Raw genomic sequence first — 26256 nt, forward strand, 5'->3', positions numbered from 1 at the left:
TTAGTTTATTTTCCCCGTTGGCTAGAATTTCCACCAATGTCTAAATTCCTGCTATCACTGAGTCAGAATAGACTCAGAAGAAAACTCCCTGCCTCACCACTCCACCAACACGGTGGCTCCCAACCTTGACTCTGTATTGGAGTTACCTGGTTGATGGGCAAGAGTCCAGGCATTAGTGAATTATGGAACTCTCCAGGAGCTCCCAATACATACCCAAGACTGAGGACCTCTAAGCTAGAAGTTCAGCTGCTCTTGACTAGTCCAGTTCCTGCACAGAGAGGAATCACGGTCCAGCTTCACACATCAAAGGCTCTACTCAGGCCCTCGCCAACCAGAGTGGCCCCAATAAAGAAGAGCCTGGAAGCCCCCATTTGCTAGGAGTTAGAATTTTAGTTGCTGGATTGTGAGGTTATGTGGGGACCTCAGAAAGGAGGCACATTTAGGGGGCTCAGGGAAGTGGCTATTTACCAAGAATTACTCAAAAATAAAGAGTAAAGAACAGAGGACTTTTATAATGCTGAATAATGAATGCAGGAGGAACTTGAAGTTGGAAAATCACCATTTGAAAAATCTATAGTAAGAATTGATTCAGGCAAGACTCATCAACAGATGACAAATAGGAGAGGAATCAGATAGCTACCTAGCCTCAAAGTATCTCATCGTGATGTATTTATTACTTATTGCGAGAAAAAAATAGTAACTTTCCTGTGGAGAAACCTGGCACACACCACCTCAACCAAAGTAATATCACTAAAAATGGGCAAATAAATAGCCACCATGTATGTCCTGCTGCGGTGTGCCAAGAGGGACACAGCACCACTTCTGTGTTATTTCTGCCCCAAATGTACAACATCAATGCAATCATGAGGAAATATTAGGCAAACTGAAAATGAGGAATATTCTACAAATAGCTGGCTAGTAATCCTTAAAAACATCAAAATCATGAATGAAAAAGAGGGACTAAAGAATAGTTTCAGCGTAGAGACCACTAAGTAGCAAACAATCCAATTAAACAGTTCAACACAACATGTGCTTCTGGGTCAAATTCTTTGTTGCCACCTAAACCTAAACATAAATAAATACTTTGTTTGAACAAGTTAAGTTCATCCTCAGTTTTCCAAATCCCAAGTACTTTAAGCAAAGCCTTTAGTCAATTAATCGGCTGGTAGTAGAACACCATGTGCCTTAAGACACAGAACACTTTGTCTCATATCAGGGTTTGTGGTGCCAACAAGATAAGGGCATTGGCGCTCTCTTGGTAAAGACACAAGTGAGGGAGTCTATGACCAAGGCCAGTGGTACAGTTTGGAATTATGAGTTTCGTTTTGTTTTGAGTTAGAAGGTCAAGTTGAGAGGCATATATGCCTTGGTATAAGGTCTATCAATTTAATTCAGAAGGGGGCAGGTTGTGGGAAGATTCCAAAAGGCAAATGCAACTAACTGATGAATCTTTGCTCCTCATGCAGAACCCCATCAGGCCAGCCACACAATAGTGCAGGTGTGGTGGTAGATCAGAATGCTGTGCAGATGTGTTCATAGTAGGGGGTATATGTAGTTAGAACCTTAAGGCACAGTTGCTGGAGTTCCTAAGTGCTGGGAAAGTTCATAATGTATTTGACTATGGAAGTGATCTTCAAACTCTTTGTGGTCTCAAAACTGCTCTCTTTATGGGGGTTCCTGGGGGGCTCAGTCAGTTGAGCATCCAACTCTTGATTTCGACTCAGGTCATGATCTCATTGTCGTGAGATTGAGCCATGAGGGAGACTCCATGCTCAGTGTGGAGTCTCCTTGTCCCCCTCTTTGTGCTCCCCCCGCCCCCGTTCATGATTTCTCTCTCTCTCAAATAAATAAATAGAATCTTAAAAAAAAAAAAAAGCACTTTACATTCAAATTTAGTGAAGACCCTGTGCTTGGTTTAGGTGGCTTGTATCTGTTAATATGTACTTTCAAAATTAAACTTGAGTCATTTACAAAATACTTTGTAAAATATTTATTTTTTCATTCATTAAAAATAACAATACATCAACTGCATGTTCACATAAATAAAATATTTTTATGAAAAACAAATATATGTTCAAAGAATAAAATTGTGAAAAGAATGATAATTTATATTTTGTAAATCTGTTTAAGGTCTATCTCAATAGATACAGGTAGATCTTAAAATTGTTTCTGTATTCATCTATAGCAACACCACACAGCATAAAGTCTCTGGAAAATGCCACTGTCTACTAATAGAGGATGAAAGTTAAAAAGGAATAGAAAAGCATAGTATTGTGAAAACAGATTTGACCTTGTGAGCCCCAGAAAGAGTTCTATGGCCTCCATGGGTCTCCAAACTACATTTTGAGAATACTGTCCTAGGATTATGTCTTCAATAGCATTCAACTGGCTATATTCGGTTATGACCATGAGTATATTTATGGGGTCTGGCTGATCTAAGAAAGTAACAGACCAAGGATAAAGAGTAAATTTGGATATGAACGACCAAGAACATGATGAAAGTCCTAACACAGAAGGGGAGTTCACAGTGAAGTAATAAGGGAAAAGCTGGTAGATAAGAGAAAAAGTAAACAAGATTATAACTAATTAAAAGTCAACAAGAAATCCAATCCCAGGGTAGAGACTATCTCCCCTAAGCCATATCTTTAAATATTCATCTCCACCTGGGTCATTTCTAGTCTACAGAAGAGTTAGAGATTTGTAATTGAATCCAGTCATTCAGGATAACAGCAAGGACCCTAAGATTATCTCCTAAGGAAAACTGACTGTTAATTTCCTGGAAGTGCATTTAAGGTTTGTAAATAAAAGTACTTATCAAATTTGCAGTAAGAGTATCAGTAGTACCTATGGAAGTAGTGGTTGCAAAGATTAGGAAGTTATGTTTTTAACATCTATAATCACATTTTTACTTCCTATGATAGTAAATGTAACATCCAACATTTTTAATCTAATTATTTTAGTTCCTGGAGTCCAAATATATACAAGATCTACAGTGGTAGCACTTTCCATATCTATGGTTATACCTAGGATTGTTTTAGAAGTGAGGATATTATCAGGATGTGTAATAGTGTATTATTCTATTGGTAGCCATGGTATGTGGAAAAATCCATAGGAAAATAAGGCATGATTTTTAACATTACTAATTAAATAATTACTATAATATTAACAACTGTTGCTACAGTAGCCATGTGAGTGCTATATATCACCAGTGCTTTCAGTTATGGTATCATGTCCCATAACCTAAGAACAAGTTAGGCTACTTTAATAACTACATCTAAAGCAATAGTATTTACAGACACTAATATGGTATTTTCTGAGATACCAAAATCATCTATGAAGTCTCTAGCAAGGATATATAAAATATGTACCATTTAATTGATAAGTCTATAGGGCTCATAATTTTTAGAGTACATATTCTGGCTGCAGAAGAAGTATCCATGGTTTCTTTAATTATACTTATAAAAATAGTCATGGATATAACTTTGGACATATCAGCTGTGTCTATAGTGCTTGGAGTAGCCATATTTATAAAAACTGGTGTTAATATCTGTGAAAACTTACATAGCATAAAATCATGTATCTTTTATTGATTTTTATATCTGTAATAGTTGTTTTAAAGAGATGTCTGTAGTAATTATGATGCTGTGGATAGTAATCATGGAACTAGAGTAGCATTTATGGCATTTTCAATATAAGTTGGTTTGGTAGCAGAAGCATTCATTGTTGTTCTATCAAGAATGATAGTATTTAGAACATATGTGGTAGTATTTATAATACTGGTGGTAGCATTAGTTGTAATAATAGGTAAATAACTGACTGTAGAGTTTTTTACCTGATGGTGAGTTGTTGTGTCTACAAGAGTAGTCATTGATGAGTCTAAGGCTATTGTGGTATTTGGAATAGAAACATGTGTAGTATTACCTGGAACACTGCTAGAGTTATCTGCATCAGTAATATTTACTGCCTGCCCTGTATTATTTATAGTATTGGTGGTAGAGATAGCTATGGTATTAGTGCTAATAGAGTGAATATCTGTAGAAGAAATAGATACTGTAGGAATAGTATTACTAGTACTATTACCACCAGATATTGTAGGGGAAGGAGAACTGGTAATAGGAGTATGGTTGCCAGTGCTAGCAACATCAGTACTTATAGAAGTGGTTACCATAGCAACAGTAGTGTTCATAACATGAGTAGTTACAGAAAAAGGAGTCGTACTAGGAAAACTATTGAGAATACTACTGGCACTACTATTCATAGAAGGAGTGGTTGTAATGGGATCAGTATTACTGGTGCTAGTAGTATCTGTACTTATTGGGGAAAGAGTAGTGGCAATTAGAACAGTAGTATTGGTGTTAGCATCAGTATTACTTGTTGGGAAATGAGTGGTTATGACAGGAAGAGTAGTACTAGTTCGAGCAGTAGAACTTATAGGGGAAAGCACAGTGGTATTAGTAACAGCAGTACTAGCTGTAACTTTAATAGTGCTTGCTGGGAAGGGACTGCTTGTGATAGGAAAGGTAGCACTAGTGTTAGTAGTAATGACACTTGTAGGGGAAGGCATAGTGCTATAAGGGATGGTAGTAGTAGGTGTAAAGGTATTAGTACTCGCCGGGAAGGGAGTGTCCGTGGTAGGAAGCGTACTATTGCTAGCAGTCGTGTTCGTGGGGGAAGGCGTAGTGCTGTAAGGGACGGTAGTAGTAGGTGTAAAGGCAGTAGTACCTGTGGGGAAGGGAGTGTCCATGGTAGGAAGAGTACTATTGCTAGCGGTCATGTTCGTGGGGGAAGGCGTAGTGCTGTAAGGGGCGGTGGTAGTAGGGGTAAAGGCAGTAGTACCTGTGGGGAAGGGAGTGTCCGTCGTAGGAAGCGTACTATTGCTAGCGGTCGTGTTCGTGGGGGTGGGGGTAGGTGTAGTGCTGTAAGGGGTGGTGGTAGTAGGTGTAAAGGCAGTACTACTTGTCGGGAAGGGTGTGTCCGTGGTAGGAAGCGTACTATTGCTAGTGGTGGTGTTCGTGGGGGATGGTGTGGTGCTGTAAGGGGCAGTGGTAGTAGGTGTAAAGGCAGTAGTACCTGTGGCTAAGGGAGTGTCCATGGTAGGAAGAGTACTATTGCTAGTGGTTGTGCTCGTGGGGGTGGGGGTAGGTGTAGTGCTGTAAGGGGCGGTGGTAGTAGGGGTAAAGGCAGTAGTACCTGTGGGGAAGGGAGTGTCCGTGGTAGGAAGCGTACTATTGCTAGCGGTCGTGTTCGTGGAGGAAGGCATGGTGCTGTAAGGGACGGTAGTAGTAGGTGTAAAGGCAGTAGTACCTGTGGCTAAGGGAGTGTCCGTCGTAGGAAGCGCACTAATGCTAGCAGTCGTGTTCGTTGGGGAAGGCGTAGTGCTGTAAGGGACGGTAGTAGTAGGTGTAAAGGCAGTAGTACCTGTGGGGAAGGGAGTGTCCATGGTAGGAAGCGTACTATTGCTAGCGGTCGTGTTCGTGGGGGTGGGGGTAGGCGTAGTGCTGTAAGGGGCGGTGGTAGTAGGTGTAAAGGCAGTACTACTTGTCGGGAAGGGAGTGTCCGTGGTAGGAAGCGTACTATTGCTAGCGGTGGTGTTCGTGGGAGATGGTGTGGTGCTGTAAGGGGCAGTGGTAGTAGGTGTAAAGGCAGTAGTACTCTTCGGGAAGGGAGTGTCTGTGATAGGAAGTGTACTATTGCTAGCGGTCGTGTTCGTGGGGGTGGGGGAAGGCGTAGTGCTGTAAGGGGCGGTGGTAGTAGTAAAGGCAGTAGTACCTGTGGGGAAGGGAGTGCCCGTGGTAGGAAGAGTACTATTGCTTGTGGTCGTGTTCGTGGGCGTGGGGGAAGGCGTAGTGCTGTAACGGGCGGTGGTAGTAGTAAAGGCAGTAGTACCTGTTGGGAAGGAAGTGTCCGTGGTAGGAAGAGTACTATTGCTAGCGGCCGTGTTCGTGCGGGAAGGCGAAGTGCTGTAAGGCGCGGTGGTAGTAGTAAAGGCAGTAGTACCTGTGGGGAAGGGAGTGCCCGTGGTAGGAAGAGTACTATTGCTTGTGGTCGTGTTCGTGGGCGTGGGGGAAGGCGTAGTGCTGTAAGGGGCGGTGGTAGTAGTAAAGGCAGTAGTACCTGTGGGGAAGGGAGTGTCCGTGGTAGGAAGAGTACTATTGCTTGCGGTTGTGTTCGTGGGCGTGGGGGAAGGCATAGTGCTGAAAGGAGCGGTGGTAGTAGTAAAGGCAGTAGTACCTGTGGGGATGGGAGTGTCCGTGGTAGGAAGCGTACTATTGCTAGCGGTCGTGTTCGTGGGGGTGGGGGTAGGCGTAGTGCTGTAAGGGGCGGTGGTAGTAGGTGTAAAGGCAGTACTACTTGTCGGGAAGGGAGTGTCCGTGGTAGGAAGCGTACTATTGCTAGCGGTGGTGTTCGTGGGAGATGGTGTGGTGCTGTAAGGGGCAGTGGTAGTAGGTGTAAAGGCAGTAGTACTCTTCGGGAAGGGAGTGTCTGTGATAGGAAGTGTACTATTGCTAGCGGTCGTGTTCGTGGGGGTGGGGGAAGGCGTAGTGCTGTAAGGGGCGGTGGTAGTAGTAAAGGCAGTAGTACCTGTGGGGAAGGGAGTGCCCGTGGTAGGAAGAGTACTATTGCTTGTGGTCGTGTTCGTGGGCGTGGGGGAAGGCGTAGTGCTGTAACGGGCGGTGGTAGTAGTAAAGGCAGTAGTACCTGTTGGGAAGGAAGTGTCCGTGGTAGGAAGAGTACTATTGCTAGCGGCCGTGTTCGTGCGGGAAGGCGAAGTGCTGTAAGGCGCGGTGGTAGTAGTAAAGGCAGTAGTACCTGTGGGGAAGGGAGTGCCCGTGGTAGGAAGAGTACTATTGCTTGTGGTCGTGTTCGTGGGCGTGGGGGAAGGCGTAGTGCTGTAAGGGGCGGTGGTAGTAGTAAAGGCAGTAGTACCTGTGGGGAAGGGAGTGTCCGTGGTAGGAAGAGTACTATTGCTTGCGGTTGTGTTCGTGGGCGTGGGGGAAGGCGTAGTGCTGTAAGGGTCATTGGTAGTAGTGAAGGCAGTAGTACCTGTGGGGAAGGGAGTGTCCGTGGTAGGAAGAGTACTATTGCTAGCGGTCGTGTTCGTGGGCGTGGGGGAAGGCGTAGTGCTGTAAGGGGCGGTGGTAGTAGTAAAGGCAGTAGTACCTGTCGGGAAGGGAGTGTCCGTGGTAGGAAGAGAACTATTGCTAGCGGTCGTGTTCGTGGGGGTGGGGGAAGGCGTAGTGCTGTAAGGGGTGGTGGTAGTAGTAAAGGCAGTAGTACCTGTGGGGAAGGAAGTGTCCGTGGTAGGAAGAGTACTATTGCTAGCGGTCGTGTTCGTGGGGGTGGGGGAAGGCGTAGTGCTGTAAGGGGCGGTGGTAGTAGTAAAGGCAGTAGTACCTGTCGGGAAGGGAGTGTCCGTGGTAGGAAGAGTACTATTGCTAGCGGTCGTGTTCGTGGGCGTGGGGGAAGGCGTAGTGCTGTAAGGGTCGGTGGTAGTAGTGAAGGCAGTAGTACCTGTGGGGAAAGGAGTGTCCGTGGTAGGAAGAGTACTATTGCTAGCGGTCGTGTTCGTGGGGGTGGGGGAAGGCGTAGTGCTGTAAGGGGCGGTGGTAATAGTAAAGGCAGTACTACTTGTCGGGAAGGGAGTGTCCGTGGTAGGAAGCGAACTATTGCTAGCGGTGGTATTCGTGGGGGAAGGCGTAGTGTTATCAGAAACATTAGGATTAGTTATAACTTCAGTAGTACTTGTTAGGAAAGATGTAGTGGCATTAGGACCAGTAATACTAGTTGTAACTTCAGTAGTACTTGCTGAGAAAGTAGTCGTTGGGATAGGAAGGGTGGTACTAGTATAAACAGAACTAGTGATAATAGTCTCAAAAGTGGTAGCTGTAGTAGAAACTGTAGAAGGATGTAGAGAACCTGTGGGGAAGGTACTTGTCATAGTTGTAGTAGAAACTGTAGGGCCTTCATATATCCATGTAACATCTGTTAGCTTTTCTAGGCTGATAATCTTGTCGGTAAGTTGAATAGTCAGCTTCTGCCAGAAAAGAAGAGATAAATTTGGTATTTGAGTACTTTTTAAACATCACATTTAAGTCATTTTTCAAATTATAATTTAACAAAAACCAATACATTCATTCTTTTCCAGAGATTAATAAAGGATATAAAGATTCCTTTCTGGGTCACTGACTTTAGACAAGTAAATAGGGGAATATGTTGTGTGCATGATCCTTGTACTGGAAATCTGTGTCTTTTCACTTCATCAGGCCACACCACATTGCTTACAAGTATTTGCAGCTTTGATTAAGCATTGATAACCAACACTTATAAAAATCTCTTTCCTTTGCCACTAGATTTTAACCTTCCAAAGGGAAGTCCGGTTTCATGTTTTCACCAGCCCCAACACTTAGTATAGTTCCTGGCAGATAATAGGCATCTGATATGCTACAAAATTTCCTACAAAGAAGGTCTGCATTAGTCTTAACTGGGAGTAATTACTTGCAGAGTGTGGTCTTGAGCTCAATAGCACAGGAAAAATGTGTTGAAGTAGTGAACTAGCAAAGACTAGAGAGAGAAAAGCTATCTGATTGTTCGGAGGATCATTTTCCAAAATCCAAGTATTAGCAGGGCAGGTACTCATTCACTGCTTGGAGCACAGGAATGATACTTATCCATTTTCACTTTGCTAAATGATCCCCTCCAGGTCACCGGATCATACTTAGGACAGATCTAGTGTTATAAAGCGGGATACTTCTCCCTCTGTGGTTACTCTTGGTAACTCTACTGGTAATTTGTCTTCCAAGTAGATAGCTCCAAAATCGGGCCCTGCTAGAAGGTCTAGTAGGGTCTGCTATTTATCACTCTGTTTTGTTAACCAAATAATTTTATCTCACATCACAGGTGGGACATAATCATCATGATGATTACCACAGTTGAATTTGCACCAACCTGGAGGATCTACCAATTTGGCCAGGATCATGAGCAATTTCAGGAAAGAGGGGAAAAAATCTCCCAACAATTTTAGAGGATCACTTTTTCATTTTAGCCTCTGCCACAGAAGGAAATAAGTTTTGTTATGCTAGCCTGAGATACTAACCTCACTTAATACATAGAACCACTTCTGGGAAGCACATGGAAAGGATTTTACCAGACCATTGATCATAGATTCCTGGACTACATTGGGAAGACCACTGATGCTACACATTGTACAATAGGATTCAACATTCCCAACTTTTCAGGAACATACTACTGCATGTACCTTTATAACCTTTCAAATACAAGCAAGTGAAAGAATGAAAATAAAAATGGTGATAACTCTGCAGAATAATAAAATTAATTTATGATATAACATTCCTTTGTGACATACCTGACTGTAAGGTTCACTCGTAAAATTCACCACTGTAATTTGCTGGTTGTCATAGGTGAGAGTGACCTGTATCACAGAAGTAGAGCTTGTTCCCCAGATTTTAATATATCCAACTTTCAGTGGATTTGAGTCACTCAAATACTTATTGTGTATGGTCTGGATTTGCAATAGATTCTATAAAGAATATATAAAGAGAAAAAATACATAGGACATCTATCAAGAGACTGTATTTCACATTAAAATATTAAGAAAACTCAAATTACTATTGTTGTGCTGGTTTGCTGTTTTTATTCTTAAACACTTCATGAATATACTCTTCCTGAGCATCTGCCATGATAAACTTGATAACACCAACATAATGAAAGGTATTTTACTTATATCATTACTAATTTTTACAAAGATTTTTGAAAAGCAAGCATCGTTATCTCAATTTTACCGATGAGGAAATTGAGGTTCTGGGAGTAAAGAGAGTAGCTAAATGACACAGATATTGTTGGATCATGATGCACCCATGTGCGTAGCTCTGTATGAGTTAACACAGTGTGAACACAGAATCCCAGCAAACAGCCCCTAGACTAAGGACAGTTTGCAATAAGTCTAGGACTTGACAAAATCATGAACTTTTTTTTTTTTTAAGATTTTATTTATTTACTTGACAGAGAGAGATCACAAGTCGGCAGAGAGGCAGGCAGAGAGAGAGGAGGAAGCAGGCTCCCCAGCGAGCAGAGAGCCCAAAGCGGGGCTCGATCCCAGGACCCTGGGATCATGACCTGAGCCGAAGGCAGAGGCTTTAACCCACTGAGCCACCCAGACGCCCCCATGAACTGTTTTTGTATCAACACAAGGTTTAAACTAATGTGAGGTAAGTCAAAAAGTAGTATGTGATTAAGGCCTAAATGAAAATCATAGTGAATATTTCTTATAGGTGCTAAGAGAAAGGAGAAATCACTGCAGAATAGGGAGAGTCAAGAAAGGGCTTAGGAAGGGCATGGGACTTTAGGAAGCCAGGAAAGGTAGATGGATTTAGAAAGGTGAAATGAATTAGGAAGGGGCTGGAGAAAGAGTCGTGTGTAAAAAAAGGCACGTTTATTAAGTGCAAGAGCTGTGGTAGCTCCTGCTGAGCAAATAAAATAAGACAGGTTAAGATGGGTAGGATGAAAAAGATTTTATGCGATGCACCAAAGAGATAGTTGCAGTGGAGTGACGCCACAAACTCCTTGATTCTTGTGGCAATAGTAGAAAGAAAAAGTAGTCCATTCAATTGGCTTTCTGGAGAATTTAATAAGCTTTGAGACTGACTGCACAATTGGAATCAAGGGAAAATGAAGAAAAGGGGATATAACTTGAAGTAAATGGGTCTGCTGAAGCTAGAGCTTATTGATTTGGGAGAGCCTACTGTTAAATTGCCTGGAATTCTGGGGTGCCTGGGTGGCTCAGTTGGTTGAGCAGCTGTCTTTGGCTCAGGTCATGATCCTGGACTTCCAGGATCAAGTCCCACATCGGGCTCCCAGCTCCTTGGGGAGTCTGCTTCTCCCTCTGACCTTCTCCTCTCTCATGTTCTCTCTCACTCATTCTCTCTCCAATAAATAAATAAAAATCTAAAAAAAAAATTGCCTGGAATTCTGAAAGCCAGTTGATAGCTTGAGATTGGCTAAAATGGTGGGAATACATAAACCACAGGAATTAACAAAAGCCACAAATCAGCTCCACACCCCCATTACTCCATGCCAGCCAGCACGCCATTGATAATTACCCCATGGAAAGTTAGAAGCTTTCTTTCATGTCAAGCCTCTGACCTTAGAAAGAAACGCCTTCAAAAATCACACAGAAATTAGAATTCACTTATCACTTCTTTGGAATAAGAGAAGAATGAGGTTTTAGAGTTAGACAGCATTTAAGGAAAATGTAATGCTTTATAATAAAGAAACAAAGGTTAAACAGGGGAAGTGTCTTCCCTATGTTAAATACCTAGTTAGTACAAGCAGAACTAAAATCCAGGATTTCTAAATCAACAGTTTCATTAAAAAAAAAAAACATTTTGAGAGGAAAGATATGTAGTTTTTGATTCAACTTTTCTTAAATTAAGAACAGAGAATTTACTTATTTAATTAGTATACAAAGCCCTGCATTTAGTTTCAAAAAGGCAACTGCAGGTTGGAGAGAGCATGACCTGACAATCATGTCTATGAAGATAATTTGAAAGTTTTAGATGTCCATGAGATTTATGTGATGCATGTGTTTAATAATTTAGATGACCATGAGATTTATAGCATATGATACAACTGTTTAAAAAATTAAATTTAAAAAAGTTTAAAAATGTGCGGCAGTAGGAGTAAGAAAATAGAGTATAGCTAAAAAGAGGTAACAGTTGGACAATGAACTATTTATTGTTTCATGTCACTGATGTTTTGAGGTTGCCTGTTTTGCAGTATAAAGTTCATGTCATCCTACAGAAATATATGGCAAGCCATATATGTAATTTTAAATTTTCTCATAGCCACATTTTTTAAAAGTAAAAGGAAATAGGAGAAATTGATTTGAAAATACATTTTATTTAACCCAACATATCTAAAATATTATCATTTTAACATGTATTCAATATAGAAATATTAATGAGGTATTTTACAACCTTTCAAATATTTCAAATTAGCCTAGTCACATTTCCAGTGCTCAAAAGTCACATGGGATGCCTGGGTGGCTTAGTCGGTTAAGGGTCCAACTCTTAATTTCGGCTCGGGTCATCATCTCAGAGTCAAGAGATAGAGCCCCACACAAGCCTCCACACTGCACTGGGTATGGAGCCTGCTTACGATTCTCTCTTTCCTTCTCCCTCTGCCATCCCCCCAACTCCACTTATGCTTGAGTGTGCATGTGTGCTCTCTTTTTCTCTCTCTAAAAAAAAAAAAAAAAGTCACATGTGGCTAGTAACTATCATACTGGATAATGCAGCTCTAAGATAGTCTTTCAATCCTGGGTACCATGTTTTGAGAGGAATCTAGACTAATTGCAGTCCAAACAGAATAATCAGATCTGTTTAAGAATAAAACAGAGGAAGTATGAAGTTAGCCTGCAGATGAATAATTCCAAAAGAAGATGGAAGGTATATATAACAGACATCTTCAAATACCTGAAGCACTGCTATGTAGAAAAGACAATTGATTTGTGCTATGCTTTTCCTTAAATGCAAATCAATAGATAAAAATTATAAAGAAGCAAATTCCAGGTTTGACATAGAATGATATTCCTACTCTAATGAGAATGATATAGATTATCTCTGGAATCATTTAACATGCCTGGTAGATTGGTTGTATTATTTTCTCCAATTATTCACTCCTCCCTATTCATACCCTTTTCCAAGTAATTTTGGCAATGTCCTCCCTCTCTGGATGGGGCATTGTATCCCACCTTTGTCTTTGGGCTTGGCCATCTGACTTCCCCTTGTTAATAGAATATTAGTCAACTTGGTGCAAATTGGAGATTCTAAAAAATGCTCAAGCATTTCCACTTCTGTTTTTGCCCTCCACCACAGTCATAAAAAGCGTCCTGTCCAGACCTGCCATAAGGCAATCTTAGGACATATTAATATAAGGACTGGCTTAAAAATTTCCAGGCAATTTGATAGTGGGCTTTCCCAGGGACATCTGGGTGGTTCAGTTGGTTAAGCATCTGCTTTTGGCTTAGGTCATGATCCTAGAATCCTGGGATCAAGCCCCATATTTGGCTCCTAGCTCAGCAGGGAGTCTACTACTCCCTCTACCTCTATGTGTGTGCTCTCTTTCACTCTTTCTTTCTTTGAAATAAATAAATCTTTAAAAACAAAAACAAAAAACCCCAAAACTGTAGGCTTTCCCAAATCAACAAGAGCCAGCTTTAGGATGCCCATTTACTTTAAGTTATATCCTCTTTTCTTCATTTTCCCTTGATTCTGCTTGCAGTCAGTCTCAAAGTCTTATTAATTCTCCATATCACCAATTGAACATATTTCATTTTCTTAGATCACTGAAGAGTCAGCTCACTCTTATACATACATACCTATGTGAGTGAGTACAGCTGGGATCATCCAAGCAGCCAAACAGTCCCGTTACTGAGTGTAAGCCAGCCAAGATCAGCTAAGTCCAGCCCAGATTATCAGAACACTAAAAACTCCTGGGCTAAATAATGTATTGTTTAAATTATTTATTTATTGTTACAAGCTGCTGAAGTTTTGACATTGTTTCTTATACACCATTACTGTGCAGCAGATAACTGATCTAGCATTTATCCTGCAAAATATTATCAGCCAGAAAATGCCATCTCATCCCCAGAAAACATGCTGTACATTTGAAGATCCATTTTTTTTCACCAGCATTATATGAACTACAAGTTTCTTCTTATAAAAAACTGATGGCATATTGGATAATTATCCAAATAAGGACTGTTTATTCCTGATGTTAATGTCAACGGACCCAATTTATAACTGTAAAAGTAGGACGTTCCTCCTATTAAGATGTAGAATATTATTTTGATATAGTTAACTGATAATTTTTAATCTGCAGCTAACTGGGAATGGGTTTATAAAATTCAGTAAAATAGTCTTACCTGAGCTGCAGTAAAATTTGCCAAGAAATAGTTTCCATTTTCATAGGTATCTGCAAGCAAGAAAAAAGAATAAACTACTCATTGCTTCAACTGTAGCAGATAATCTTGTATATAGTCAAAGGGGTCACAATTACTGATCAGGATAATCATGACCTCTCTGAGAAACATTAAGGATAAGTAGCCAAGGGATTCTTTCACAACAGGTAAGTATGGGGATGGAAAAGGGTATTTCAAGTGAGGATCAAGTGGTTGTAAAACCAGAAAATCTTGGTTGAACTAAGGATAGATACCCCAGATGAGGAAATGTGAAGGCTACTGACTGGTTTCTTCTGTGCCAGTGTAGCAAGCACATAACCATGAAGGTTGACATGGCTATGATGATAAAAGCTCAAAGCAGAGGAGAGTAGCTAGGAATTCAGGCTCAAGTCAGACTGACATGGATTCAAATTCCTGCTCCTACACTTAATAGTTGTGCAAACTATGACAAATAACATTTTATCATCTGTAAAATGGAGATAGTAGCACCTAGCTCATGGTATGCTGCATGAGCAGAGTAAGTGCTCAAAATGTATTCTTTACTATCATTAGCAAAGTCATCATCATCTTCACCTTCATGATTCTTCTCTTAGATCATCCTACCACATTGCTCTAGTTCCCAAACCCTCCTGCCTCTACATAACTTACTCCATCAATTCTTCCCCAGACCCTCTTTTCTCCTCGGGGTTCCAATTATGCTCGAGAACACTCCATTCTGACAAACCCTCTCTATAGCAAGCAACCACCACATCTCTTTTTTAGTGCCATATTGTCTCAGAAAAGGTAGCCTCTGTTTGTTATGTCTGTGGACTCGACTCATAATTCAATCCTACATCTCCTGTATTTCAGTTCTTATGTTTCCTTATTTCACTGGGTCTAATCTTTTCAAAGTCACCAGTGACACAGTATATTAAATCTAAGTATCTCTTCATGATATTCAGGTGTTTTAGATCTGTTTCCCCACACATCGCTTCCTTGAAATAATCCTTAGTAGATGCCCACTTTACTCATCCTTCTCATGTAGGTTCTATAATTCTTCTTTCTTTTTTTTTTAAGATTTTATTTATTTAACAGAGAGAGATCACAAGTAGGCAGAGAGGCAGGCAGAGAGAGAGGAAGGGAAGCAGGCTCCCTGCTGAGTAGAGAGCCCAATGCGGGACTCGATCCCAGGACCCTGAGATCATGACCTGAGCCGAAGGCAGCGGCTTAACCCACTGAGCCACCCAGGCGCCCTAATTCTTATTTCTTAAGCGTCAGTTCCATTTCATGTTCTGTTCTTGCCCTTACTGACATTCCATCTCTTACCAATATTCCAATATCTCTGCCCTTGAACCAATTACTTCTCTTCTTTATTTTCTATAAATTACCTCTATTCTTGCAGAAATAATCATAAGGCCTGTATTTTTTAAAATTTAGCCTTGGTTAGAAAATGTAACCTAAGCAAATATCATAAGACTCTTCTAGCAGTTTGAACAAAGAATGGAATTTTGTTAATAAGGTGATCTAAGATTATCCTTGAACTAGCTATTAAGTCTCCTTATGTAAGGAAAAATTTAACAAATAGTTAAAAACCTATTAATGGAAAATTTAAGTTAAAGTTATACTTACATTATGTCTTGGTGTTTTAAATTTTGAATTTCTAAGTCTGTTTGGTGAAAAGGAGCAAAGAGCTTCTCCATAGAAGTTAAAAAGTGTAAAAATCTTTAAACTCTCAGGGACTATTGATTTTTAACCTTGAAACTAAGACATTTGTTGAAGGAAACTGAAATTTCATAGAAAATTGTTTTCCCCTTAAATTTTTGAAATATATTGCTCATAGGGAGCTGATTTCTTAACAAAAGCTGTGATGTTATTAACCCACTATGACATTAATCATCTAGTTCCAATTAGCTCAAGCTATATAAAAGGATTCTATGTTCCCTTAAAACATTGGTTCCCAACCATCAGTCATTTTGCTGGTGCGACATTTGGTGACATCTAGAAAGACATTTGATTGCTACATCTTGGGGTTGGAGGGAATGTTTTTGGCATTTGGAGGGGTGTTGCTAAACATCTTGTAATGAACAGTTCAGCCACCACCCATAACAAAGAATTATCTAGCCCAAATTGTCAGTACAGTCAATCATATGTCTGATAAGGGACTCATATCTAGAGGATATAAAAACACTTACAATTAAATAATAAAAAGATAATCTAATGTAAAAGTTGACACAGTTTGTGAATAGACATTTCTCCAAAGAAGATTATGAATGGCCAGTAAGGTACACCTGGATGGCTCAGTCAGTTAAGCATCTGCCTTCTGTTCTGGTCATGATCCCAGGGTTCTGGGATCAAGCCCCACATGGGGCTCCCTGCTTGGTGGGGAGTCTGCTTCTCCCTCCTCCACTCTCCCTACTTATTGTCTTTCCCTCTCTCATTCAAATAAATAAATAAAATCTTTTAAAAAAAATGAATGGCCAGTAAGTACAATAAAAGATATTCAATGAGATTAGTTATGAGGGAAAAACACAGATCAATAGAAGCCACAGTGGTATATTATTTCACCCAGCAGGAAGACAATAATAAGTGTTGGCAAGGATGCTGAGACTCTGGATCCCACATGCACTGCTGAAGGAATGTAAAATGGTGCCGCCTCCTTATAAAAGAATATGGGAGTTCCCACAAAAATAAACATAGAGTTACTATACAAAGGGGACGTTCCAATCCTAAGTATGCACCCTAGAGAACTAAAAAAATGTCTATACAAAAACTTGTACACGAATATTCATAGCAGCATTTTTCTTAATAGTGAAAAAGTGGAAACAACTCAAGCATGTACTAGCTGATATATAAAATGTAGTATAGGGGTGCCTGGGTGGCTCAGTGGGTTAAAGCCTCTGCCTTCGGCTTAGGTCATGATCCCAGGTGCTGGGATTGAACCCCGCATCGGGCTCTCTGCTCGGCAGGGAGTCTGCTTCCTCCTCTGTCTCTGCCTGCCTCTCTGCCTACTTGTGATCTCTGTCAAATAAATAAATAAAATCTTTAAAAAAAATGTAGTATATTTATACAACATCATACTATTCATCCATATTAAAGAAATGAAGTATGGATACATGCTACAACTTGCTAGAACCTTAAAAATGTTATGCTAAGTGAAAGAAGGCAGTAATAAAAGACCACACTTATTCCATTTATGTGACTCCATATGATTCCATTCCTATGAAACATCTAGCATACACAGATGTATAGTGACAGAGTAGTAAATGCCTAGAGTTGCATCTCCTGGGGCTGGAGAGAATGGGGGCAGGGTGAGGGAGGACTGAGGGGTGATATCTAAAAGATGGAGGGCTTATTTTGAGGGTAAAGAAATTTTTCCAAAATTGTCTGTGTAATGGTTGCACAACTTGGCAAACATGTGAAAACCAGTGAATTGTACACTTAAAAATGGGTATGTTACATAGTGTGTGAATTGTATCTCAATAAACTTGTTACCAAAAAGTTAAAGACAACCCCCCAAAACTAACAACAACAAAAAGGCATTTATTTTTTATAAAAATGTATATAAAAAAGACTTCTGGGGTGCTTGGGTGGCTCAGTGGGTTAAGACTCTGCCTTCAGTTCAGGTCATGATCTCAGGGTCCTGGGATGGAGCCCCGCATCGGGCTCTCTGCTCAGCAGAGGCCTGTTTCCCCTCTCTCTCTGCTTATCTCTCTGCCTACTTGTGATTTCTCTCTCTGTCAAATAAATAAATTAAATCGTTTAAAAAAAAAAAAAAGACTTCTACCTGATTCATCTTAAAGATTAATAAGTGTGATTTCTACTTGTCATAACACTCCCAGGCTTCTCACTCCTCTCTTCATCAGACTTTCTGTCATCACACCCTATTTGCAAATTGCAATCCCCACCAGGAGACTCCATAAACATCTCAAATTCCAAGCATGCAAAATTAATCTCCTTATTTCTCAGCATTCTCTAACGTGACTTTATTGCCCATGTTCCATGACGATGATTCCATGATGAGGGAATCGCTTCCTGCCCAATCACCTACGCATGCAGCTGGCGTGATCTGATGATGCAGTCAACAGTCAGCCTGGCGAGATGTCACCGATGTGATACAGTGTTAAATAACCTTGGCACAGCCACTAACTCCTTTAGCTGCAATTTTTTGCTCACCGAACAAATCCCTGATTAAAATCTCATGCTTCACCTAGATTTAATTTAAGGAAAAATATGTACTTCCTAATAGATGGGAACATCTTAGCTCTTTCATATAATTCTTAAGTTTAAAAAATTGGCACTGTAGCTTATTATTTGTTTACAAGATTTAAGGCTGCAAATCTCTTAAAACCTAATTTGGGTGGCTGGTTAACCTCCTTTTTCTGACTTTTGGACTTCCTGTTGTCATAGTAATCACACTGATGTAAATACAGTATATCTTACCTAATGTATCTTATCTTAAAGACTTATACTGTAATTTTATTTACCTTGAGTATTAATGATATAGTCTACTCAGCATCTATGTGCCAGGAATTCTCTCTACATATGAAATCATTTTATCTGCATAAAATGATCTACATGATAAGTACAGTTTTGTAAATGGTAAAGACAAGAAAATGCTAGCAAAGAGATGTTAAGCATTCTTCCAAAAGACATATAACCAAGAGATGACTGAAGTGATGTCTGATTCCAGGGCTATGGGATGCCACGTGCCACATGTCTCTCCATGGAATTCACTTATCAGATTAAACTTTACAGAAATAATTGAAGACAAAGTTGAACTTGGAAAAAATGAATCAAATCCTTTCGTATCCCACCATTAACCTGGTCCTACCACTAAATGAGCAATCAAATTATTTGAAAAATAGCTCTTTTAAATACCATATTCAATGATTATGGGGTTATAATGCATTATGCATACACTGAAATTTAAAGTACCATCTGAAATACTATCAAAAACTTAGAAATACTTGGGATGTATTTAACAAAATATGTGTAAGACCCATGCACTGAAAATTACAAAATGCTCTAAGATAAAGAAGACCTAAGCAATTAAAGATGATACACAGATATTCCCAAATTGATTCATAGACTCAATGCAATTGCAGTCAAAATTCTAGCAAGTTTTTGTTAATTACAATTTGTCAAAACAGTTTTGAATCTACCTTAATGCAGTGTGGTATTGGTGTAAGTATAAACATAGAGAACATGAAACAGAACAAATAATATAAAAATAGATTCTCAGCCATATAGGACCTATTCATAGCTAACAAAAGTGTCAAGGTAATATAACAAGGGAAAAGATTCTGCTTTCAGAAAAGGTGCTGGATTAACTGGATAAACATATGAGGGAACAATGAACCTTACATACACACAAACACATGTAAAATTACATACACACAAAATTTAATACAAAATAGGTGATAGTCCTAAATGTAAAAGCTACGAGAAAAATCTCTGTAACCTTGGAATAGGCCATGTGATATTGTGATTTATATTCTGTATTTGGTCTTCATCCCACTTCTGCCACAGAGCTCTTAAAACCCTTGAAATTTCCTGAGTGATAAGAACTAAGTATCTTTTTGTTACGTTAATGAGTTGATTTAGGGAAAGCACTTCCAGTTCTGGGTAATCAACCCTGTGATTTGAAGGCTGGAACTTCCAGCCCCACCCAGAGACTTTTGGAAGGAAATTGGGGCTGGAGAGCAAAGGTGGATAATGTAGTGTCAGAATTGAGCTGAATTGTAGGACACCTAGATAGTGTCCCAGAATTACTTGTAGGTATGGGGAAACACCCCCCCCCCACCCAACACACACACACACACACGTTAGAATTAGTACCAGATGCTTTTTAGACCAAAGCACAAGAAGCACAAATATCAAAGAAAAGCATGGTAAAAAAAAAAAAAATGGATTTTTATCAAAGTTTAAGTTTGGGTTTTTTTTTTTGTAAGATACTATAAAGGAATTGTATAGGCAAGTTACAAACAGGGAGATAAAAGTTTGGTAAACATAACTCCTACAGGTCACTAAGGAAAAGGCAACATAATAAAAAATAGGCAGAGGACTCGAACCAATAACTCAATATGAAGACATAGAAATAGCCAATAAACATAAGGTGCTCAACATCAAGGAAATGCAAATTAAATCCTCCATAATGAGGTGCCCTAGGTATTACTAAAATAGTTAGAATTTTAAAGACTGACAACACCAAGTGTTAGTGAAGATGTGGGAAATTGGAACTCTGAATTTTTGTCATTAGTGAAGAGAAACAGTATAGCCAGTTTAGAAAATACTTGGGGTTTCTTCAAAAGTTAAACATACACTTACCATCTGACCCAGCCTGGCAATTTCACATCCAGACTTTTACCCAAGAGAAATGAAAACGTATGGTTACAAATAATACTCAAATAAGCAAATAATACTCAAAAAAATACTCAAATAATCATGGCAGATCAAAAGCTTCTGCACAGCAAAGGAAACAGTCAACAAAACAAAGAGGCAACCCACGGAATGGGAGAAGATATTTGCAAATGACAGTACAGACAAAAGGCTGATATCCAGGATCTACAAAGAACTTCTCAAACTCAACACACACAAAACAGATAATCATGTCAAAAAATGGGCAGAAGACATGAATAGACACTTCTCCGATGAAGATATACAAATGGCTATCAGACACATGAAAAAATGTTCATCATCACTAGCCATCAGGGAGATTCAAATTATAACCACATTGAGATACCACCTTACACCAGTTAGAATGGCCAAAATTAGCAAGACAGGAAACAAAGTGTGTTGGAGAGGATGTGGAGAAAGGGGAACCCTCTTACACTGTTGGTGGGAATGCAAGTTGGTGCAGCCACTTTGGAGAACAGTGTGGAGATTCCTCAAGAAATTAAAAATAGAGCTTCCCTATGACCCTGCAGTTGCACTACTGGGTATTTACCCCAAAGATACAGATGTAGTGAAAAGAAGGGCCATCTGTACCCCAATGTTTATAGAAGCAATGGCCACAGTCACCAAACTGTGGAAAGAACCAAGATGCCCCTCAACAGATGAAAGGATAAGGAAGATGTGGTCCATATACACTATGGAATATTATGCCTCCATCAGAAAGGATGAATACCCAACTTTTGTATCAACATGGATGGGACTGGAAGAGATTATGCTGAGTGAAATAAGTCAAGCCAAGAGAGTCAATTATCATATGGTTTCACTTATTTGTGGAGCATAACAAATAACATGGAGGACATAGGGAGATGGAGAGGAGAAGGGAGTTGAGGGAAATTGGAAGGGGAGATGAACCATGAGAGACTATGGACTCTGAAAAACAATCTGAGGGTTTTGAAGGGGTTGGGGGTGGGAGGTTGGGGGAACCAGGTGGTGGGTGTTGGAGAGGGCACGTATTGCATGGAGCACTGGATGTGGTGCATAAACAATGAATTCTGTTATGCTGAAAAGATTTTTAAAAAATCATGGCAGGTTTATACATAATGGTAAAAAACTTAAAACAACTTAAATATTCATCAATAAGTAAATGGATAAACAAGTTATGGTATATCCATACAATGGGATGTTATTTTTCGGGAGTCAAAAGGTAATAAGCTACTTTTATATGCCACCAGATGGCAAAATATCTTGCTACAAAAATCATTTTGCTAAGAAGCAAAGCACAAAAGGATACACAATGTATGATTCTATTTACGTCAAGCCTAGAAAAGACAAATCTCATCTAGAGAGACAGAAAGCAGATCAGTAGTTCTAAGAGCCTGAAGTGGGGTTTGAGAGTGTGGGGTAGTTCGCTGAAAAGATGTAGAAGGGGAAATTTGGGTCATGAAAATATTCTAGATCTAGATTCTAGATTCTTGAATCTAGATTCTAGATTCAAGATCTAGATTCTAGATCTTGACTGTGGTGGTAACAATATAAATGTATCTATTTGTCAAAACTTATTGAACTGTATACTTAAATGGATACATTTTGTGTAAATACAACTCAATTAAGTTGATTAAAAGAGCAATAATTTCACTTCTAGGAATCTACCCTATGGAAATAATCTGAAATGCAAACAAAGGTTAATACTGGATGGTGTTCATAACAATGAAAACTAAAAACATCCTGTATCTTAGATTAGAGGGTAATTACAGAAAGTCAGATAAATTGTGGCATATCTTCTCAGTGGCATAGAGTAATCACAATGGTGTTTATCAGGAGTATATGATAACATCTAGACATATGTCTATCATTGTGTTAAGTGCAAAGAAACAGCATTCAGAAATTAAATATGCAGTATGTTTTCTGTGATATAAAAAGTTAAGTGTTTTCTTAAATAACATGAAAGCAAAAGAATATAGCAGTAATATTACTTTTTTCCTAGTTTTCTGTCTTTAAAATATTTTCTTTAATGATGCTATATTACCCTCTTAATGAAGAAAGTGGAAAGGAAGATATTACTAGTGAAAAAAAACAAGCTATGATTTCAGAAAATGTGATATGTTAAAAAATTAGAATGTTCTAGTCCGCAGTAACAAGTATTGGAAAATGGGCGTCAGTTGGTAACAACACATCAGTATTTCTGTAGAGATGTCTAAGGAAGAGGATGTTTTGACTATTGTGACAACCCCCAATTATCTCGGTAGCACTGTCCTATTCCTAGATTAGGGAAAGCATACAAAGTAATATTTCGTTGACATAACGATCTTTTCGACAATGCTTAACTCCCTACTTCTGAGACACTAAGAAATTTTGTGAGCTTTCATTTGCCTCTTGAGTGAGCCTACTTAGGAGGAACAGGGTGCCTGGTAATAGGTGGCTGGCCCAAACAACAGAGCCAGGTCTATGAACCACTGTGAATGAATGAACTGTCAGCCTCAGAGTTGCATCCACACTTTTATCAGAACAAGGCAGTTAGTTATACAGAGATAAATCCCTCCTGGAAAGATATATTCAAGGCACTGAATGAGAAGAACATGCAGCCAAGAATACGTTATCCAGCAAGACTGACATTCAAAATGCACGGTGAGATAAAGAGTTTCTAAGACCGGCAAGGCTTAAAAGACTATGCAACCACCAAGCCGATACTGCTGGAAATATTAAGGGGGTTTCTTTAAAGGAGGAAAAAGCCCAAGAATAGCATTGAACAGAAAGATAAAGACAATCTACAGAAAGAAAGACTTCAAAGGTAACACGATGTCAATAAAAACGTATCTATCAATAATCACCCTCAATGTGAATGGCCTAAACGCGCCAATAAAACGGCACAGGGCTGCAGACTGGATAAAACGACAGGACCCATCCAAATGTTGTCTACAAGAGACCCATTTTGAACCTAAAGATACACCCAGACTGAAAGTGAAGGGATGGAGAAGCATCTTTCATGCCAATGGGCCTCAAAAGAAGGCTGGGGTAGTGATTCTCATATCAGACAAATTAGCTTTTAAACTAAAGACTGTAGTCAGAGATACAGAAGGACACTACATCATTCTTAAAGGGACTACCCTCCAAGATGATCTAACAATTGTAAATATCTATGCCCCCAATATGGGAGCAGCCAATTACATAAGAAAACTGTTAATCAAGATAAAGAGTCATATTGATATGAATACACTAATTGTTGGAGATCTTAACACGCCTCTCTCAGAAATAGACAGATCATCGAAGCAGAAAATCAATAAAGAAACAAGAGCATTGAATGACACATTGGACCAGATGGACCTCATAGATATATACAGAACATTCCACCCTAAAACAACAGAATACTCATTCTTCTCAAGTGCACATGGAACCTCCTGGCTGAATCCATAACATCACGTTGCTGAACCTACAAAGCTGGGGGCCCATACATTGTTCTATAGTAATTACAGTGTTATATAAGGAGCAGGCAAAAATTGCAAAAATTCTCCCAACACCATTGCTCTATAACAGTAGCAGAAACAGGTTAGAAACAGATTATGCCAATTATATCCTGAGCTGTGGTTTTTCTGCTTGCTGTATGGAGATTCCAGAACATTCATACTCACCAATGCTTTGTCCATCATCCCAGAATATCTGGCCTTCAGCTTTCCCATTGTCATCCAAAGCAACAATCAATCCCATAAATTTTTGTCGACTATGAAAAAAAAGGAGTTATTTTTCTCTAGATTATAAATTGTAAGAGTGAAGGACAGTTTCTGTTGAAAATATTACTCATCCAGAACAAAAAAAATGCATTAAAAATGGGCATAAAGTTCTAAAAATAGGTAAATTAAAATGTATCTTCTTTATAAAAGAGCTTATTGCATGCCTCTTAAATATCAAGGTTTCCTGGATGGTTTAAAACAGAATTTTATTTTCAAAAATTATACACAAAATGTCTACTATATAACACAGCAAAATGTATAAATACCATTAAGGCTGAGCTGTACTTAGATATTTATCTATCAAAATATATTTGCAACTAGAAATGGATTCCATCTCAAAGGATGTATGCAAACCAATTTCAATTAAGTGTAGTCATATTTAAATTATTTTATGTAATGAAAGAATATTTGTTTGGAATTTTGAGGTGGTTTCTTTATAGTAGGGACTTATAAATAATTATGATAAGTAAATATGAAATATGTTTAATCAATGTCCTTTAATTTTAATATACCTCAAGATATTTAATTTTTTAAAGATCTAATTTTTAATAATTAACATGAAATTATCAGGCATGATCTTCTTGTGGATTAAAAATATAGACACTTAAAAAATCAAATAAACATACTTACTTACATGTGTATTATAAGTAATATATTAAGATATGAATTCCTTAGGAAGAAAACCACAGAACGACCCTTCAGTAGCTTCCAGACTGCTACAGAATAAAACACAAGGTCTTGCTCTGGCATTTACACCCTCCATGACCTGATCTTAGCCTGCTTGAATTTTATTTCATCCCTCTTCCTCTCTACTCTCCAATTAAACTGACTGGTTTACTATGCCCCAAACCAAACTCATTTTTCACCTTTAGCTCTTTAATACTCCCAGAATATTTCTTTCCCTGCCTTCATATATTCAAATCCTATTTATTATTCAAGACTCAGCTCAGAGCTCTCATTCATGAGAACTCATGCTTTACACCACAAGGCTAAGTTAACTTCTTTCCTTTTGAATGGTTATAGTTCTTTTTATGTGTGTCTCTCTTGACATAACATGTTCCCTTTAATTTAGTACCTAAACATAAATATAAATATATAAATATAAATGTATAACTATTTATATTTATATAAAATCTATCCCGACTTGACCAAAGTAGACCTGGAAATAAGCACTAAATCCTCCTTGGATAGCCATCACAAATCAAGGAGCTCATAATATCCCCAACATTTTTAATAGTGTGGAAAGGGGTAAATGCTACTGCCCTCAAGAAAATTTTTGCCCCAGGGGTAATGGAGTAGCTCCGTTGATTAAGCACGGGGCTCTTGATTTTAGCTCAGGTTGTTATCTCAGGGTAGTGAGATGGATCCCTCTTACTTGGCACTCAGCATGGAGTCAGCTTAAGATTCTCTCCCTCTCCCTCTGCCCTTCCCCCGACCCCACTCCTCCACCCCCACATGCACACTCTCTCTCTAAAATAATAAGTAAAATAAAATAAAATAAAATAAAATAAAAATTAAAGAAAATTTTTGCCCCAGGCCTTGGACACAGCTAAAGATAAAAGATCTCCCCAAGACTGACTTCATGAATGCATTCTCCCCCAATACCAGTCAAAAGGCAGTTATGGAATCGAATAAATAGGAGGGTTTGTAGTTGTATTTATTTATCCACAGAGCTTTGGTGAAGGTGGGCAGCTCCCTGAGAGGCTGCCTCATTATGACAAAGCGTGGCCATCCAGCTTTGTCCTCACCTGGCTTGAGTGTTCATCGCGGGCTCTTGCCAAGGCAGGATGTAGCCTCCTCTGATGTGAAGGTTGATGTGGTCAAGGGGTGCGCCCAGGGTTTTCCACTCACCTGTCGACACATTGCCAGTTTGCTAGGAGACAGAATATAGGCAAGGAGGGATGACGATAAAGAGAAGAAATGAACAGATGCATGCTTTAATACAAGTCTTTCTAAGGAAGCATGTTTGAAAGTCAGCAAGAAACAGTAAGTCAAAGGAAAAAAATCTCTGATTTCAGCTTTCTTAAAAACTCTAGAAATCTAGCCTTTTCTCTGTGTTCTCCAGAGAAGTAGGAGTGAGGGGAGAGAAAAGTCAATGTATGGGTGTCAGATTTTACCTAATTATGCTTTTGTGGATAATTTTGTTTAAGCAAACCTTGCTTGGCTGAAAGGTTGAAAATT

General features: G+C 39.2%; 2 protein-coding genes across 2 annotated transcripts in view; both read right to left on the minus strand.

The window, feature by feature from the left end:
* Nucleotides 1–2095: 2095 nt before the first annotated feature.
* Nucleotides 2096–7939, minus strand: LOC116569542 (mucin-2-like). Its single transcript, XM_032305832.1, has one exon. It carries the CDS (start codon nucleotides 7937–7939, stop codon nucleotides 3656–3658), a length of 4284 nt encoding a protein of 1427 aa, XP_032161723.1. The 3' UTR covers nucleotides 2096–3655.
* Nucleotides 7940–25724: 17785 nt separating this feature from the next.
* Nucleotides 25725–26256, minus strand: part of MGAM2 (maltase-glucoamylase 2 (putative)) — a 70177-nt gene continuing 69645 nt past the window's right edge. The window contains exon 44 of the mRNA XM_032304957.1: nucleotides 25725–25948. Within this exon, the coding sequence (XP_032160848.1) occupies nucleotides 25820–25948 (129 nt within the window). The 3' untranslated portion in view covers nucleotides 25725–25819. The remainder of the gene's footprint in view (nucleotides 25949–26256) is intronic.

This window comes from Mustela erminea, chromosome 11 (genome assembly GCF_009829155.1).
Source record: "Mustela erminea isolate mMusErm1 chromosome 11, mMusErm1.Pri, whole genome shotgun sequence".
Lineage (NCBI taxonomy): Eukaryota > Metazoa > Chordata > Mammalia > Carnivora > Mustelidae > Mustela > Mustela erminea.